The sequence below is a fragment of the Camelus bactrianus genome, chromosome 20, assembly GCF_048773025.1.
Source record: "Camelus bactrianus isolate YW-2024 breed Bactrian camel chromosome 20, ASM4877302v1, whole genome shotgun sequence".
NCBI classification, from domain to species: Eukaryota; Metazoa; Chordata; class Mammalia; order Artiodactyla; family Camelidae; genus Camelus; species Camelus bactrianus.
The window spans coordinates 24,201,500-24,217,788 of NC_133558.1; the positions used below are offsets into that span (position 1 = coordinate 24,201,500).

A 16,289-nucleotide genomic window follows, 5' to 3' on the forward strand; every position below is an offset into this window, starting at 1 on the left:
ATCAGAATGGGAGCTATTTCTCTAGTGGAGCCGTGGGGATAAAAGGTGCCACAGCAGCTCCCTGGCTGGGAAAGAGTAAAGGAGAAAGGATGCTCAGAAGAGGTTGCCCTCTGCAGTGGCAAGAAGCCACTGAGGCCTAGAGTTCTTCAGTGTGAAAAGGATCTTAATGCCAGAAAGGCTGCAGAGCTCCTGGGCAGGGCTAAAAGACCTTTCAGTCATTCCCTGACAAGCATTTGTTGAATGCCTGCCCCATGCCAGGCACTGTTGAGGGCGTCGGTTTTGTCGGTTTTATCAAAGGTGAAACAGAGAACTCTGCTCTCATAGAACTTGGCTACTAGTCGGGGAGAGACTTAACAATAAACAAAAGCATAGTAAATAGTGAATTAAAAGGAATGTTAGAAGGTGATAAATTTTTTTTTTTAAAAGAGCAGGTTAAAGGGATTATCAGGTGGTAGGGAAGGGGCAGTTTGCAATTTCAGATAAAGTGGTTAGGATAGGCTCACTGAGAAGGTGACATTTGAGCAAAGGCTAGGGGAAGACAAGGGAGAGGCCATGTGGACCTTTGAAGGGAGTGTCCAGGCAGTGGGAACAGCCATGGAAAGGCCTTGAGGCCACTGCATGCCTGGGCTGTTTGAGGAATCATGATGGTGGCCAGAGTGGCCTGGAGCAGAGTGGTCCAAGGGAAAAGTAGGAAGAGGTGAGGCCAGAGAAGTCATAAGGACTTACTAAGGAACCCAGATCACTGAGAGCTGTGAGGACTTTGGCTTTCATTCTGAATAGAAGGGGACCCATGAGCAGAGGAGGGACATGATCTGACTCACAGCTTCAGAGAGTCACTGGCTTCTGTGTAGACTGTAGATGTGGCCAAAGTTGGAAGCAGGGAGACCACCCAGGATGCTATTGTGGTCTTCCAGGTTAGGCATGAGGGTGGCTTGGGCCTGTGTGGTGGAGTGCAGGTATGACAAATGGCCAAATCTTGCATATATTTTGTAAGTAGAGTCAACAGAAATTCCTGAGGATGAGTCAGAATGACTTTATGGTTTGTGAGGAGGCTGTAGGAGGTGCAGGTTTACAGAGGAAGGCCAGGAGTTCGGTTTGGGGCACGTCAAATTTTAAATGCTGTTGGACATCCAAGTGGAGAGGTAGAGCAGGAAGATTAAATCTGATGAGGCTGGAGTCGAAAGAGAGAGAGGTCTAGACTGGACATGTATATTTGGGAGCCTTTGGCTAGGTCGACCTTGAAGCTAGGGCACTGGCGGAAATCTTCAGGAAGTGTGAGTGGATGGAGGGAGAAGAGGGCCAGGCCTGAGCCCTGGCACACTCCTACCTGAAGAGGTGGACGAGCAAGGAGGCAGAGGGAGTGGCCAATAGGAGCGCAGAGTCCTGGAAGCCTGGGGTGGGGATGGAAGGAGACTGAAGAGGGGCTTGAAGGGTGGTGGGACCCCGGGCAGCTGCTGCAGGAGGCCCAGGAAAGGGGGCCGGTGGGTGGGGACTGAGGGGACAGACTACTAGGCTCTGCGTTCTGCAGAGAGAAGGGCCTGGAGCTGGGTCCTGGTTGTTATCTCTCCGGGCAGCAGTGGGCTTTTGTTTTTCTGCTTTGTACATTTCTGAACTGAGCAGTTTGGGGGTTGTTTGTTCTTAATGGGCATATATCTCTTTTAAAAGCGGGAGGGGGAAAAGCCAGAGAAGGCTGAATGTTCTTCTGAGTTCTAACCGATACCATAGGTGTTCTCAAGAGCAGCAGCATCCCCGTGTGCCCCCCGGCAGCCCCACTCTGTAACTGGTGTCAGGTGGTGAAAGTGCAGAAGCCTGTTCAGCACATAGATGGAAAGACAGGACCTGACTTGCCCGAGGAAGGGCTTTGGAAGAAAAGGAAAGAGTGGGCTTCTGTGAGTAGGTGCTGGCTGTGATGCCCAGGCGGCAGGCAGCAGATGTGGAGCCACGGCTTCTGCCAACCAGCATGTGTGACGCCCTAGGATAAATGAGGACAAGGGGCCGGAATGGCCAGGAGCTGGGAGAGCTATCAATTTTGATAATATGGTTGAGGTAGAGCAGGATATCAGAAGCCTGAAGTCTGGCGTGGTTATCATGAGCCCGGCTCACAGGGCCCTGTCATAGGCAATAAAAGAGCTTCCCAGATGAGTGCAGGGAGGTCGGTGTGGCTTTCAGCAGTTCGTGGTGTTGACAGAACGTAGGGCAGCAGTCTGTGACTTTAAAACTGTGTCAGACTCAGAGATGTTCTTTCCTGGGCAGCACACTGGATTATCTGGTGGATCTGAGGTCTTTCTGCAATAACCCGCAGAATAACAGTGGGGCTTTTTGTCTGCTTCATTAACACCTCGGCTAGTCCCACTCGTTAGAGGAGTCTCACCTCCTTTTAGACTACACAGAATGGGTGATTAAACTGGATAATCTGCAAAGTTCCTTCCAACTCCATAATTCTGTAATTCTATGAATAATAAAAGAAGAGTGCCTGGCTGTGTTAGGAGAGACAAGCAATGTCCCTTGGGAGACAGAAGCATGGCACAGGTGTGAGGAAAAAGGACACAAGAGCTTTGTGCAGGATTGTGAGGTACTGGCCTAAGACCTCTGCAGAGAAAGAAGCCCGTGCATCCCAGCTGCTAATGGGCTGCCTGCAGCTGAATCACAGCGAAGGAAGCTCTGATCCTAGAGAGCCAAACAGGACTGGCTGGGGGGAGAGAAGTTTCTAGGGTTAAAAGCTGAGTGACTCAAAGAAAGACCAGGTGAAGCAGCTGCAGAAATGAAAGTTGTGATTGTTTCAGCAGACCTGCCATTTATAACCCTTAAGGGTACCTTTAATGCTGGTCAGGTAGAGTGCTGTCTGCCTTGGACATGAGTTCCCTCATTCGTAACCTCCATTCAGTGCCTCCATGTGCAGCTATTTATTGACAACTTACAGCTTCCCCAGCGGTGAGCCTACAGAGGGCTGTACCTGCCTGAGGGGTCTGTCAAGGCCTCTTGTTGCCATTACAGGTCCTGGGAGGAGGAGGTGGACAAAGGGACTCTCTGGGGAACTAGGCTGAGCAGGTGAGAGAGTGAGCCCATCTGTCCTTGCCCCAGCATGCACTTGCTGGGCACTGTCTCCCTGGTGGAGAGGTAGAGGGGAGAACATTGCGGCTGCAGCCAGCGTGCAAAAATCTTGGAAGAGTTTTCTTGGCAGAGGAACCAGCCAGAGCAAAGGCCCTGCAAGGGTAGAAGGTTGAGGTATTGGGGGAGTGTGGCTGGAGTGTCCCGGGGTGAGAGGAGAGCATTGAAAGGACTGTTTTCGGAGAAGACCATGGGAAAGAGATTCAGCTTGATTCTAAAACAGGAGGGAAACTTTACCCCCATTCCCTGTCACATCAACAGCCCCCAGCCCTAAAGCCTGGCTCAGTAATGTCTGGGCCATGACCTGCACTGCTGTCTCTTTGGAGGTGGAGTGAGGAGGGGTACCTTGGCCCTGCCCTAGAAGGCCAGCAGAGTGAACTAGGGAGTTGCAGTGGGGTACATGCCATTGTACATCACAGCAATGAAAGAGGACTTTCAGCTCCCGCCCCCTGGCCAAGGCTAAACCTGAATGTTAGATAAGACTGGGAGAGCCACAGAGTTAGGTCACTGGAAGACATGTTTTTATTCCTGACACTCCGTGGAGGTAGGTTGTGGGCATCAGACTTTGGGGGAGGTTAATGTAAAACCTAGGAGGGCAGTAAACCATTGAGTGACTTCTGTGAGCCTCTGAGGGGGTTTTTGGCAGGCCTTCTGTGGGTCAGTGCACCACCACATACTTAAAACCAGAACAAAAGGAGTTGCTGGCAGGGAGAAGGGAAAGACCTCCAAAACTCAAACATCCATCTTGCATTTAGAGGAGCATAGCTATGCCAAGTAATGGGCACTCAGAAAACCAGCAGAGAGAAAATGTGTTCAGGCTGGCAGTGGTTCTGCGACAGTGGGGAGGGCCTCCTGAAGAACAACCCCCCACCCCCACCACCTACAAGTGCTCCAGGGAGCAGCTGTGACCCTGGACAAAGAGAACAAGCAGGTCCCCAACAGCACTGGCTCACGAGATCTTTGATCTGATTTGCTCCATCAGTGACCCGGAGCATCCACCGACATCAGAGGAATCAAACGCAGTAGAGCAAGTTCAGGCTCAGGGGAGCGGCCCCAAGAGCACAGTAGCTGTGGCCTTCACGCCATTCTGTACTGCAGCATGGCCACCCTTACTGGCCAGTCCGTCAAGGTCAAGTTCTGTGATCCCTTCCCTAGCATTTCAAGATGCACATGCATGTTACACCAGGGGCCCAGGCCTCAGAGCACAGTGAGCAAGCAGCTCGAAGACATGGAGCAGGTGGCAGCTGCCTTGGAGACACCCATCTGCTGGAGGGTGCGAACCGGTGCCTGTTGACCACTCCTGGGCCTGACTCTTGGCACCTAGGCCTACCCAGGGCTCACAGCCTTGTTTTCCTGAATAACTGACAATGAGAAACTAACATTTTTTCATTTTATAATAAACCTTTAATTGATATTAAAGGCAAAAAAGGAATATTTGTAGAGAATAACCCACAGGAAATAAGAAAATCGCTTGACCATAATGTAATGTATCTAGAAAATTATTGCCTCCACTTTACGATAAAATTAACCAACTTTTCTAGATTTTCTTCCACAGCCTCTTCTGTTCTTCTTTTTTTTTTCTTCTATGTTATGCCCCACTTCTCTTACCCGAGGCAAGCATTCTATAGTATGGTGGTTACGGGCACCAGCCCTAGAACCAGATTGCCTGGGTTCACATCCTAGCCCAGCACTACTCTGTGACCCCAGACAAGTTCCTTAATCTCTGTGCCTCAATTTCCTCATCTGTAAAATGGAGATAATAATTTCCTAGCTAGATTATTTTATGTAAGTCAGAGAGAACAGGCACCTGAGCAAATGCGTGGCCATCTACAGCCTAAAAAGTCCCCTTGGGAAAAGCAGCATCTCTGAGAGCCCAGGAGAGCCTGGGACCCCACAGAGACGTCGAGACAGGTGCCAACAAGCCCTCAGATGGCTCCGAAGTGCTACTGAGAAGCCCCGTGCAGGGGACTCTAAGACCAATAATCAAAGTTCCTTTAAATACATGAAAAGGGAACTGGCAGGGGAGTTGGTGGGACCAGGTAATGATCTTAAACCAAAGTAGCAGCTGTTCTCAGAATCCTTTGCTTTAACCTTATGGAAGAAAACCTTGGAGAGATGCCCACTCTGAAAGTGACGGGTCAGAGTTATTAAATGAAAATAGTGTTAAGCCTGTGGGATGTTCCAGTCCTAAATAACAAACTAAACGTAAATAAATCCCTTGAACCAGATGGCATACACCCACATCTTGTGCAGGAACTCAAGGGTGGGATTGTGGAACATTGTCCAAATGCCAGCCCCATCTTCACAGATACCCGCTGAATTGCCAGTTTGAATCCTGCCCGGAAGAAAGGTTCAGAGGGAACCCTGGGAACTAAAGATCGTCCACCCAGAGCAAGCTGGTGTGAGAACAGGAATGATTCCTCAACACGTAAAGCAAACAAGCCGTGGAGGGGGACTCGACATGGCTTTCTCTGAGGGCAAACTTGCTAAATGCACTAGGTGCTTTGACGCCAGGGAAACCAATGAATAACTTAGAGTCTGAAAAAGTTTACATACAAGGACCTGTTTTTGAAAGTTTTTACTGAGACCAAGGGAATTGTTTTGCTACCTCACTGATTCTCAAAACGAGGGATTTGTTTTTAAGTACTTTGACTAGGAAAGTATTTTACTTGCCTGAATACATTTTACCTTTGCAAAGAATGTTCCAGTGTTGCTAAGGTGATTCTACACACAGTATCATATTTAATAGTATACATTTTATGCAGCCTTTAAGTTCCTTTGCTGTTATTACATGTCCTGATGGTTGTGCTTGGCCCTTATCACTGAGTAAAATTAACCACTGCTCCAGATTCCCTTCAAACAATCTCATCTGTGACTTCTTTTCTTTTCATTCCTTCTGTGTTATGCCCACTTCCCCTCTTACTTCAGGTCGGCAGTATATCGTATAGTGGTCCTGAGCACCAGCTCTGGAACCTGGTGGTCTAGGTTCAGATCGCAACCCAGCACTCCTCTGTGACCCGAGGCAAGTTCCTTAACCTCTGTGCCTCAATTTCCTCATCTGTAAAATGGAGGTAATAATATGTGCCTCATAGAATTGATGTGAGGATTCACTGTGGTAACACAGTGCACATGTAAAGCATTTAGAACCTCATCTGGAAAGCAGTAAGTGCTCAATAAGTGATAACTACTGCTGTAATGATCAGTATCCTTCATTATCTCCCTCTTCCTCACCAGTTCTTCCATCTGTTGGACACTCTTTAATGAGGTTTCCCTGTACTTTTTCTTACCAGAGTCCCTGCATATTGCCTACTACCCCTTCTCCTTTGGCCCCTAGTCTAATTGTTGTCTTCCCCTCACCCCCTCACACATGGCTCAAATTCTTCTCTGCCATATTCCTTTTCCTCTGGGATCCAGATTCTCAGCAAGTACCGGGGACTGGCCCTTTTCTGCTTTTTCAGCCATTCACAGCATTTATTCTGTGAAAGCCATTGCCCCTTCCATTAACTTACAATCGCTCTCTGCTGCTTGTCCCACGAGCTATCTTCTCATGGCTGCAGTGTTTCAACTGACTGCATGTTATGCTTAGTGCTCCTAGGAGCTGGCTTTGTAACAATATTCAGTTGCTCCCTGCCCCAGCAGTGTCTCTTCTGTACCCCTTGATTAAAGTACTTGATTTGTAATTAATGCCTTCTTTCCCCACTCATGATTATTTGGTTTCTACTTTATCCCAAATTTACCAACGGGCAGGGTTTTTCCATTGCTGCAGCTCTACGTGGGAGGTGTAGTTCTTAGGCATAGCCACCAGGTGGCAGAGTGGTTCCTCACACCTAAGTCTCATGGCCCTCAGGGGAGGTGGGAAGGTTACCTTAGTCAAGGGTAGAATTAGTTCAAGGCTTCTGGGAGATTTCTAGCAAGACTAGAAGAGTTGGAAATTACAGGGAGATTCTATTTTAGCAAAAAATGTTATTTTCTGGAGAGATCACCCCTTTGTTGGTTGTTTTTGTTTACCAATTGTGCAAATATATATAACGATTATAGAAAGATTAGAAAATACCAATAAGGAAAAAGGAAAAAAAGTACCTGAAATCTTACCACGCAAAGGTGATAGATCTCCTTTCAGACATTTTGCCATACTAATCTATAAGAATAAATACCTACTGTACATATGTTAATGGAAACATTTTGTATATTTTGTTTTTATAATCTCTTTTTATCACTGTACAAAATATAGTGGTTGTTCTATAATGTCAACATATATATATAGATCTACATAATTTCCTTCATTTTTATAATTTTTGCTCATTACATGAGTACATGCTGGTGCAGAAATTGTGAAAACATTAAAATAATTTGGCTGCAGAGTATTCCATTTTACAGATTTATCCAAATTTATATAATGAAAGGTCACTCTGTGTGATGCCTAGGGGTTTCCTTCCTTAGGATCTCACTATTAGGTCTGCATCTCAGATGTGCTTTTAATCCTTCAAGGGCTTTTTAATCCCTCTAGTGGTAACCCCAGACCTGCTTGCCTGTTGGAATTATTGGAGGAGTTTGTAAAAGCTGTGGACTGCCGGGTCCCATCCCAAATTTTTAGAATCCAGAACTCCAGGAATGAGACTTGGGCCCATGTATTTCTAAGAGTTCCTGCCGTCTATTCAGCTCTTGCAGCGTGGTTGGAACCAGTGTTTGTGAAGACAGGTGGGACAATCACTTTAAAGCCCTAGGGTCTCATTGAGGCTCCAGGGCCCTGGAATCTTCTTACTGGTGTTCTGGATGAGGCTAAGCAAGTATCATTCCTTCAGCTCCCCTTCCTTGGAAGGTGGGGCCTGGTTTTGAGTCAGTATGGTATGTTCTCAAGAAACAGGATTGCAGTTTGACTTCACCCAGCAAGTTGATTGAAAGTGGGAATGAAATTCTATGTCGGGGGAGGATATAGCTCAGTGGTAGAGCACATGCCTAGCATGCATGAGGTCCTGGGTTCAATCCTTAGTACCTCCATTAAAAATAAATAAATCAATCTAATTACCTCCCCCCCAAAATAAAAAAAATATATAAAATTTAAAAACAAAGGAATTTCTATGCCAACAAAAGTGATTTGCACCAAAAAAAAAAAAAGTTTTCCAATGAATGAATAAAGCTTAAAATGTTAATGTTAACGTGGACACTTAGGTGTTTAAAGGGAAGTTTAAGACTTCTTGTTGGCTGTGGTGTGGATCAAGAGAAGGGCAAGCTACAGGAGCCAGGGCACTTTAAAGTAAGGCCCATGTTTAGAAATCTGGGGATCCCTGGACATTAGTGGAAAAATAATTATAGTTTTATTTTCAATGACCACTAATTGAACATTAGCATTTCCTACAATAATGACCGTAGACAACAAAACAGTAATATTAGCAGTGCCTGTCTTTTTCACTAACTGCAAGTATTTTCATATCCTATCAAGTTGTTACAGGTATCTCAAAACATTGTTTCCATTCTTTACTTCTTTGAAATTATGGTAGTTATTTAATCTGCCATTAGTCTTGTTATAGAATATATTAATAAAGTACATATGTTGTAGTGTCACAAATTTGTTTTTAAAATATTTTGAGAATTATAGTTCAATTCAACCTGTCTTCTTTGTGATACTGTGTTTTATATTTTTAAAGCCCTTATTCTGAGAAGGGATCCATAGGCAACATCAGACAGTCGGAGAGTCTGAGGTACAGGAAAGGTTAAGGCCTGGATAATAGAGAGTCTGCCAAAGTTAGAATAAAAGTTGACTCCCTGAGATGGAGGCCGGCAAAAAGAGGCAATACCTTTAACAGTTTGGGTGGGAGTGGGGCACTTGGGGGGGATGAATAGGAAGCAGGAGAGAAGAATCAAAGGGGCCAAAGTTCAGGGAGTCCCCGAGGAAGGGTTTTATTCTAAGGGCAACATTTAAAAAAAATACATTGAAACAGAAATTGTGGTTCTCTTTATAAAAAGAAGAAGAAAAGAAAGCTTTGAGGCTGATGAAGAACTGAGGCCAAGGCAGAACCCAGGGAGAATTGGGTACTGTGTGAAATGCACACTCCAGAGATGCTCAGAGCAGCTAGAAGTTGGGTTTTTTTAAAGCATTGTTAACATCTGGGTGGGCTTAGTGAGTATCGGTAAGTGGTTGGGTAGCTGGTCTCACTGAGTGAATTTCAGTAACAGTCATGTACTGGAGGAGGCGTTGACTTAGAGAGTGTCGGAAAGAGACAGCAAGTGGATGCCAGCATCTGTGGATGGGGAGAGTGAGATGTATAGAGAAACTCATGGCCTGGTTGCTTTCTCACTGTGCTCTTTTATGGGTTCACCACCATTTTGACTTGTGGCTTTGAGTTCTATTCTCAGGCCTGGAAACTTCAAGGATAGGAATTACAATGAATGAAGTTTGTTTAATGAGAGTGTTCAGTGCTGGTGGAGATCTAGGGAAATGAGTATTTTTCTGGATGAGCTTAAATATCTTTAAAATGTTCATGCCCTTTGACACAGTAATTTCATTCCTAGGAATTTAGCTCAAGGAAATAATCTGAAATATGGCTTTATGTACAAAGCTGTTCATTATAATTTCATTACAGTGAAAAACCAGAAATGATTAAATGCTCAAAACAGGAAGATACAGAGTAAAGTATGGTACATCTGCATCATGGAAAATTCTTTGGCTGCTGAAAATGTCTAAAAGGAGTTTTTAATATTAGAGGAAATATTTATGATAAATGCTAAACAGATTCAAAATTATTTAGAGAAAATGTTTCAACTGTATAAAATGTGCAGAAAAAGGACTGGAAAGAAATAAGCCAAAATGTTTAAAAGTTGCTTCCTCTTGATTATGAAGTTAAGGGTAATGTATTTTCTGCTTTTTCACTTTTTACAAAATAAACAAAGCTTCCACAGAATATGTATTAATCAGAAAAGAAATGTCCTGTCATACAAGTAATATACAAAGACTTTATTATAATAGTTGAAAACAAGGGGCTCAAAAGGTACAGAAGTATAATGAGAAAAAAGTGAAAGTCTCCCGTCCCCAAAGGTAACCACTCTTAACAGTTTACCACCTAACTATCTAAAATTTTTATATTCATATGTGTATATGCAAATATATGTTGTGTTTTCTCTTCTGCCCGAGTGGGATCTTACTAGAAGTATTTTTCTGCAACTTGCTACCCACTGCCCCCAAATGTCTTTCATATCTTTCCACCTTGGCACATGTAGTTTTGCTTCAGTTTATAGGTGCTGCCTTCTAGTTCATGATGTGGATAACTGGTTTATCTAACCATTCCCATTCTGATGGACACTTTCCTAGTGTCCTTTTCCCCACTATTGGAAGCAGTGATACAATGATGCAGTGCATACCCTGGTACAGGAGTGTGAGTATTTTCCTAGGAGAGGAGCATAGGAGTAGAGTTGCTGGATCAAAGACCATGTGCATTTCTGATTTTGATAGATATGGCCCGTGTTTGTTAAGATGATATAAACTTGTCTCCTGTAACCAAGACCCAAAAATAACAGTGGCTTAAAACAAGGTAGTTGTTTACTTCTCTTCGGTTAACAGTCTAAGTGTAACAGCCCAGGGCTCACATTACGGCTCCAGAGTGGCAGGGACTCGAATTTCTTCTCTCTTGTTGCTCTGCCATCTTCAACACATAGCTTTAATCTTATGGTCTAAGATGACTGCTTCCACTCCTCCATTCATACCCATTTTCTAGGAAAGGGAGAAGGAGACTTCTAGGGCAGAACCCAAGAGTTACACTGTCCCCCAAATTGGCCAGAACTTAATCATAGTGGCCAGACATAGCAGTGGTGTGCATAGATTGCTTTGTGCCCAGCTAAATGTTCTTTTACTGAGGGAAGGATTTACTGAATTTCATTAAAAATATGCAAGACCTCCACATTGACAATTGTAAAACATTGCTGGAGGGTGCAGATCAGCCAGAGGCAGCATTCTAGCATGTTGTTGGGCCACTGGCATTTTGTACGTTGCCTATTCACATCCGTTTTTTCCATTTGGTTGTTTTCCTTTTTTTCTTACTGATTTATAAGTACTCCTTTTTATTTTGGATATTAACCTTTTGGTTTTTGTAAGTATTATAAATATGTTCTTATAGTCAGTTTCTTATATTTTAACCTTGTTTTTGTGCCTCTTGACATACTGATATTTCAGAATTGTTTCAAGTCTGTCAGCCTCTTTATGTCTCTGGGTTTTGTCTTGCTACTATCACTTTTACAATCAGAAAAATAAGAATATCCAGTTCAGAAAGAGAGACAGAGAAGGAACACAAAGCAGCAGCAACCGCATGGATAACTAAATTACAGAGATAACCTAAAATCTCACATTCATTTTTTATTCTGATATCCTCTCATGGAGCTATTGGAGGGACCTGGGCTTTGAAAATTGAATAGGATTTAGATAGGTAGAGGAGAAAGGAGAAGATATTCCAAGTGAAACAGATATCATAGATTAAACCCTGGAGCACAAATAAACGTGGCTGAAGTGGACCTGGCTACATGAGGCATGTATGCTGGAAACAGTGGGAAATAAGCTGGACAAAGTAGGTTGAAGACAGTCTTAGGAGAACAAGGTGAAAGGAGGATAAATAAGACAGTGATTACAAGTGAACATTGGGATTAGAGAAGGATGCAAAATGCAAAGAAGTCAAATGCAGCAGTCTTACCAATAAAGGGCTTTTTTAGGGGGAGGGGAGGGAGGTAATTAGGTTTGTTTGTTTGTTTGTTTATTTTAATGGAGGTACTGGGGATTAAACCCAGGACCTTGTGCATGCTAAGCACACGCTCTACCACTGAGCTATACCCTCCCCTAAAGGGCTTTTTTTTTTTTTTTTCCAAAGGAAACAAATCAAGTATTAATAAAAGGGAAATGGTTGAGTAAATTAGGATATAGCCACATCATGGAATACTAACATTGAGAATAATTATTTTTGAAAGCTTCATGGAAAAGCACAAAAATTATAGTAAAGGATGATTAAAAAGCGTATAAAATCATAATTATGGTTGCAACTATTTAAAGAAATCTGTATGTGAAAAAAAGACTGAAATGGAATACTTTGAAACTGAGAGGTTTATTTGGATGATGAGTGATTCTCTTTCTCTTTTAAATATCCTTATTTATATTCTTATTTATTGTTACCATTCTCTATTGACAATATTTTTAGAGGTGGGTGTTAGTGGCTCAGAGGCTCAGCAGAGGCTTTTCTATTCTTCCTAAAGGTGAACTAGGGGCCAAGGACGGTGGCTGCCTGGGAGGAGGGAGTTCAAACCCTTGGGATGTGTGACCCAGGAGACACAAGGCTCCCTTGGTCTGTAGTCCTGCAATGATACAAGTCCTTTCTTGCGTTCCAGGGTCTCCTCATGCTGCTGCAAAACCTACCCACGATACACTGGGGCAACGAAGAGATTGGGCTGCTCCTTGCCGAGGCATATAGACTCAAGTACATGTTCGCCGACGCCCCCAATCACTACCGCCGATAGGTGCTGTCTCCCACGGGGACCCAGACTGCCCCCACCTCTGATGGCAGTCTGATCACCGTGGCCACTGTGCGAGCCGTGGACTCTGGCCAGGAACCACTCCTGCTGTAAAAAGCTCACATCTGCCGCCCAGGTCTTAACTTTTTGGCGTGCCTGTCCACTACTCCACGTCTCTGGATGGGTCTCTTGGACCACTGTCAGTATTCCGTGACACGTGGATGGGCCCAGCTCTGGGAGAGGACAGAAAAGGAGGTACAGGGTTGTCTACCCCTTTAAAAGAAACTGGACCCAAGAAGGGGAAGGCTCAGGGTCTCCACTCACATTGCCCGACATGGACTGGCTGTCTCTTGCCTCCCAGCCCCAACTGATACTGTTGCTTCTTTGTGACATAGTTTGATTTGATCGCAGGTCAGAAACGCCTTATGTTTTCAAAAGACTCCGGACCCCTCTCCCCAGTTCCTAGCTCTTCCCCTTCTGCCCAAGTCTGAGCCTGTGAGGGGCAGCTTTTTAAGACCATTGTTCTCAGATGGACGAGGCACTGATGCTTATGACTCTGGGAAGAGGCCTACACCCAAGGGCTAGGAATTTTATTTTTCCTTTTCTCACCAGATGTCTGTACGTGTGCCATGCGTTTGTGTGTGTGTGTGGGTAGACACACCCATTGGCATTTAGTTACACGTCTGAATAACCTGTGTTCAGACTAGCTCCTTCACAACCAGCTGCGAAGAGCCCCAGTGACCAAGTATACAAGAGTCCCTAGAGAAGGATCAGGGCAGGGCAGGGAGAAGGGGCTTTTTACCTCTCCAAACCCTTTTTCCATGATGACCCACTCCAAGATATTATGTGTAAATTGTGTTATTATGTATATGGGTAAAGATGTACAAATATATGTCCTCTTTGTAGAAGATATGATTTTATATTTATAATGTGCATCAACACGTGAAAGCAATCTAGGTCACTAGCACAGATGAAGTTGCCAGGCAGGTGGCTCAGCATCTCCAGGTTGGTTTCTGGGCGCCCTCCTATGAGGGAAGTGAATGTGTGTCTGCTGGAGCGAGCTCAGCTCAGCAGGTGGAGCTGCTCTGCTGACCGGGGCAGCCATCCCCAGAGTCAGTGTCCCAGAGTTTTCTCTCCTGCCCTCTCCCCACCTCCCCAGGCCCTTGTGGAGCAGCTACCCTGTTCCTTCTCCCTCTGCACCCGTCAGAGCTCCCCCTTCACCCCTAGCAGCCTTCCAGAGAGAAGACTACAGTGGCAGAAGCCCTTCTGCATGTTTTTAGCCGCTGCCTTTCCCCCAGAATCTGGGGAGGGCTTTTGTTTTTACATTTTTTTTAAGTTGGCATTGTGTTCAAGACAGAAGCTGTGACTGACGGTTAGTGCCAAGGAAAGGGGTTTCCTGTGTGTCCCTGGGGTCTCAAGCTCTTCTCAGAGAGAGGCATTCAGTGTCCCCCATTGGCACCATTGCACCCCACACAGCTCACAAGCTGTGTGACCCATGTTGGATGTTGGGTGTTTGGTGGTGGAGAGGCAGGGGGGTGGTGGTAGGCTGCCGTCATGCCCTTGGGAAGCCAGGCAGCGTCCCCAGTGGGTAACGCCCTGAGTCTGTCAGTGAAGCCCACCCCGCTGGCCTGTGGCATTTCTCATCGGGAACTGTTTCTCAGGCATTCTTTCTAGCCCTTTCCTTTTCCCCTTCAGTGTGCCTCAATAGTCTCCTTCACAGAGTGAGAGGGCTGTGACCCTCCCTCAACCGGACTAATTAAAGAAAGACACTTGTGTTCCCAAGTGGTGGTTTTATTTTTTTAGTTTTTATGTTTGTATGGGAAATTGTGGATAAAGTGAAAGAACTGTAAATAAATAGTGTATTTCCTCCTCCACTGCTAGTTTTTCTCTTACGGATTTGTGTAACCTGGAACCTAATACCTCCTTTTCTCAGATTCTTCTTGCCAATACCAGTAAGTATGGCAGACAAGCTTTCTGTAGGGCAAGAAGATCAGGAGGCAGCCAACATTGGCGAGTACCTGCTCTGTGAAGGATATTTTGGAAACTACAACAGCGAGGAGCGTGGTTCCTCATAGCTAACACCCATACGGCCCCTTGCCGTGTGCCAAGCACTGAGGAGAACACTTTGGGATTATTTCCTTTATCCAACAGGGGTTTTAATCAATGGAGGTTAGAAAACGGACTAGAATTTCAGTGCTGGATGAAAGCGTAGAGATACCTAGTTCAACACCCTCATTGTTCGCAGAGGAAAACCCAACCCAAGGCTAAGGAGGGGAGCATCAGAGCGAGAGCCTTCTGGCTTCCTGCACCAAACCTTGTAGAATTAAAATGTGTTCAAAGACTAGTTCTCCATTTAGGATCTTCATTAAGGTTTCAGTTTTGGTTGTTGGTTGGTTTTTCTCTTGGTAACCTTACTGTGAAATGTCTCAGGAAAGGCAATTGACTGCATTTTTCTTCTACAAAGAATAGATTGGAATGGTGGTTTCTCCACCCAGAATGTCTTCCTGGGATTCACTGGAGAATGTTTCTTGGTTTCAGTCATTAGGAGCTATATTAGGATTAAATTTAGCAAGATGCCACAGATACCAAAAATAACAGCGGCTTACACAGCATGGGGATTTACTTCTCCCTCACATAAAAGTCCAAAAGTAGGCAGCCCAGGGCTGGTGTGATGAGTCTGTTTCACAAAGTCTTCAGGAACCTGGACTCCTTCAGGTCTGAATGGTCAAGAAGGCAGCTAGCACTTCAGCTACTACATCTACGTTCCAAGCAACTGGGTGGATTAAAGAAAGGAGCCAAAAAAGAATGAAGGAAATGTGCAAGTGGTGTTTTATAGACAATTCCGGAAAGCTGCTTCATAATACCTCCTCTGAGATGACTCACAGGCCAGAGCTTAGTCCCATGGTAGGTCACACCTAGTTGCAAGAGAGGGTGGGGAATTAGTCTATTCCATGCCATATGCTTGGCTCAAAATCAGGACTCTATACAATGGAGGAAGGGGAAAACAGATCATTAGGGTTCAAGTAGCAATCTTTGCAATAAGAACTTACGAAAATAAAGACCAGATTTTCCCCTAAGCATATGGGAGTGGGTGATGGATCTGGCTGAACTTCAAGTGACTGTTCACAAGTAACCTTGGAATTTAACCTTTTTCATAAAACATGGACAGTACTTCTACGTGACAGTATTTGGACTGAGGCCATTAATTGTTCCTGCGTCTGGTAGAGAAAATAACTGACCTGGACTTACCTTCATTCAAAAATTCTGTTTTTCATATACATGGGATGTCAAGCATTTTCTGAAATATGTTTGACCATGATTAGGAAATGTGTGAAAACTTTCAAACTAATCCTGGCATAGGCTGATCTGTAATTTATCCAATCTCTCTGCAATCAAAATCTCTACAATTCTACTTAAGTCAGCCCCACCTCTGTTTTTATTCATCTGTGAAGGAACAATGTCCCAGATTCCTCAAATAGTGACCTCTGCTCCTAGAGGCATGAGCCTCTTGACAGCGTTTGGCTTGTCTTAGATTGTAACTGCATGTTGCACAGCTTTGTAAATCTTCGTGATTAGAGTCATACCTCTCTCCTCAGGACTTCCAACACTCCCTTTCTGGTTGGAGACAGTTTTGAAAGCTGCCATGGACACCAAGGAGAGGATACATTAGACTCACGATGAAAAGATGAGATTCACTC

General features: G+C 44.7%; 1 protein-coding gene across 1 annotated transcript in view; it reads left to right on the forward strand.

Moving 5' to 3' along the window:
• TBC1D22B (TBC1 domain family member 22B) overlaps positions 1-14,465 on the forward strand; it is a 58,457-nt gene extending 43,992 nt beyond the window's left edge. The window contains exon 13 of the mRNA XM_010948983.3: positions 12,469-14,465. Within this exon, the coding sequence (XP_010947285.1) occupies positions 12,469-12,597 (129 nt within the window). The 3' untranslated portion in view covers positions 12,598-14,465. The remainder of the gene's footprint in view (positions 1-12,468) is intronic.
• Positions 14,466-16,289: the final 1,824 nt, after the last annotated feature.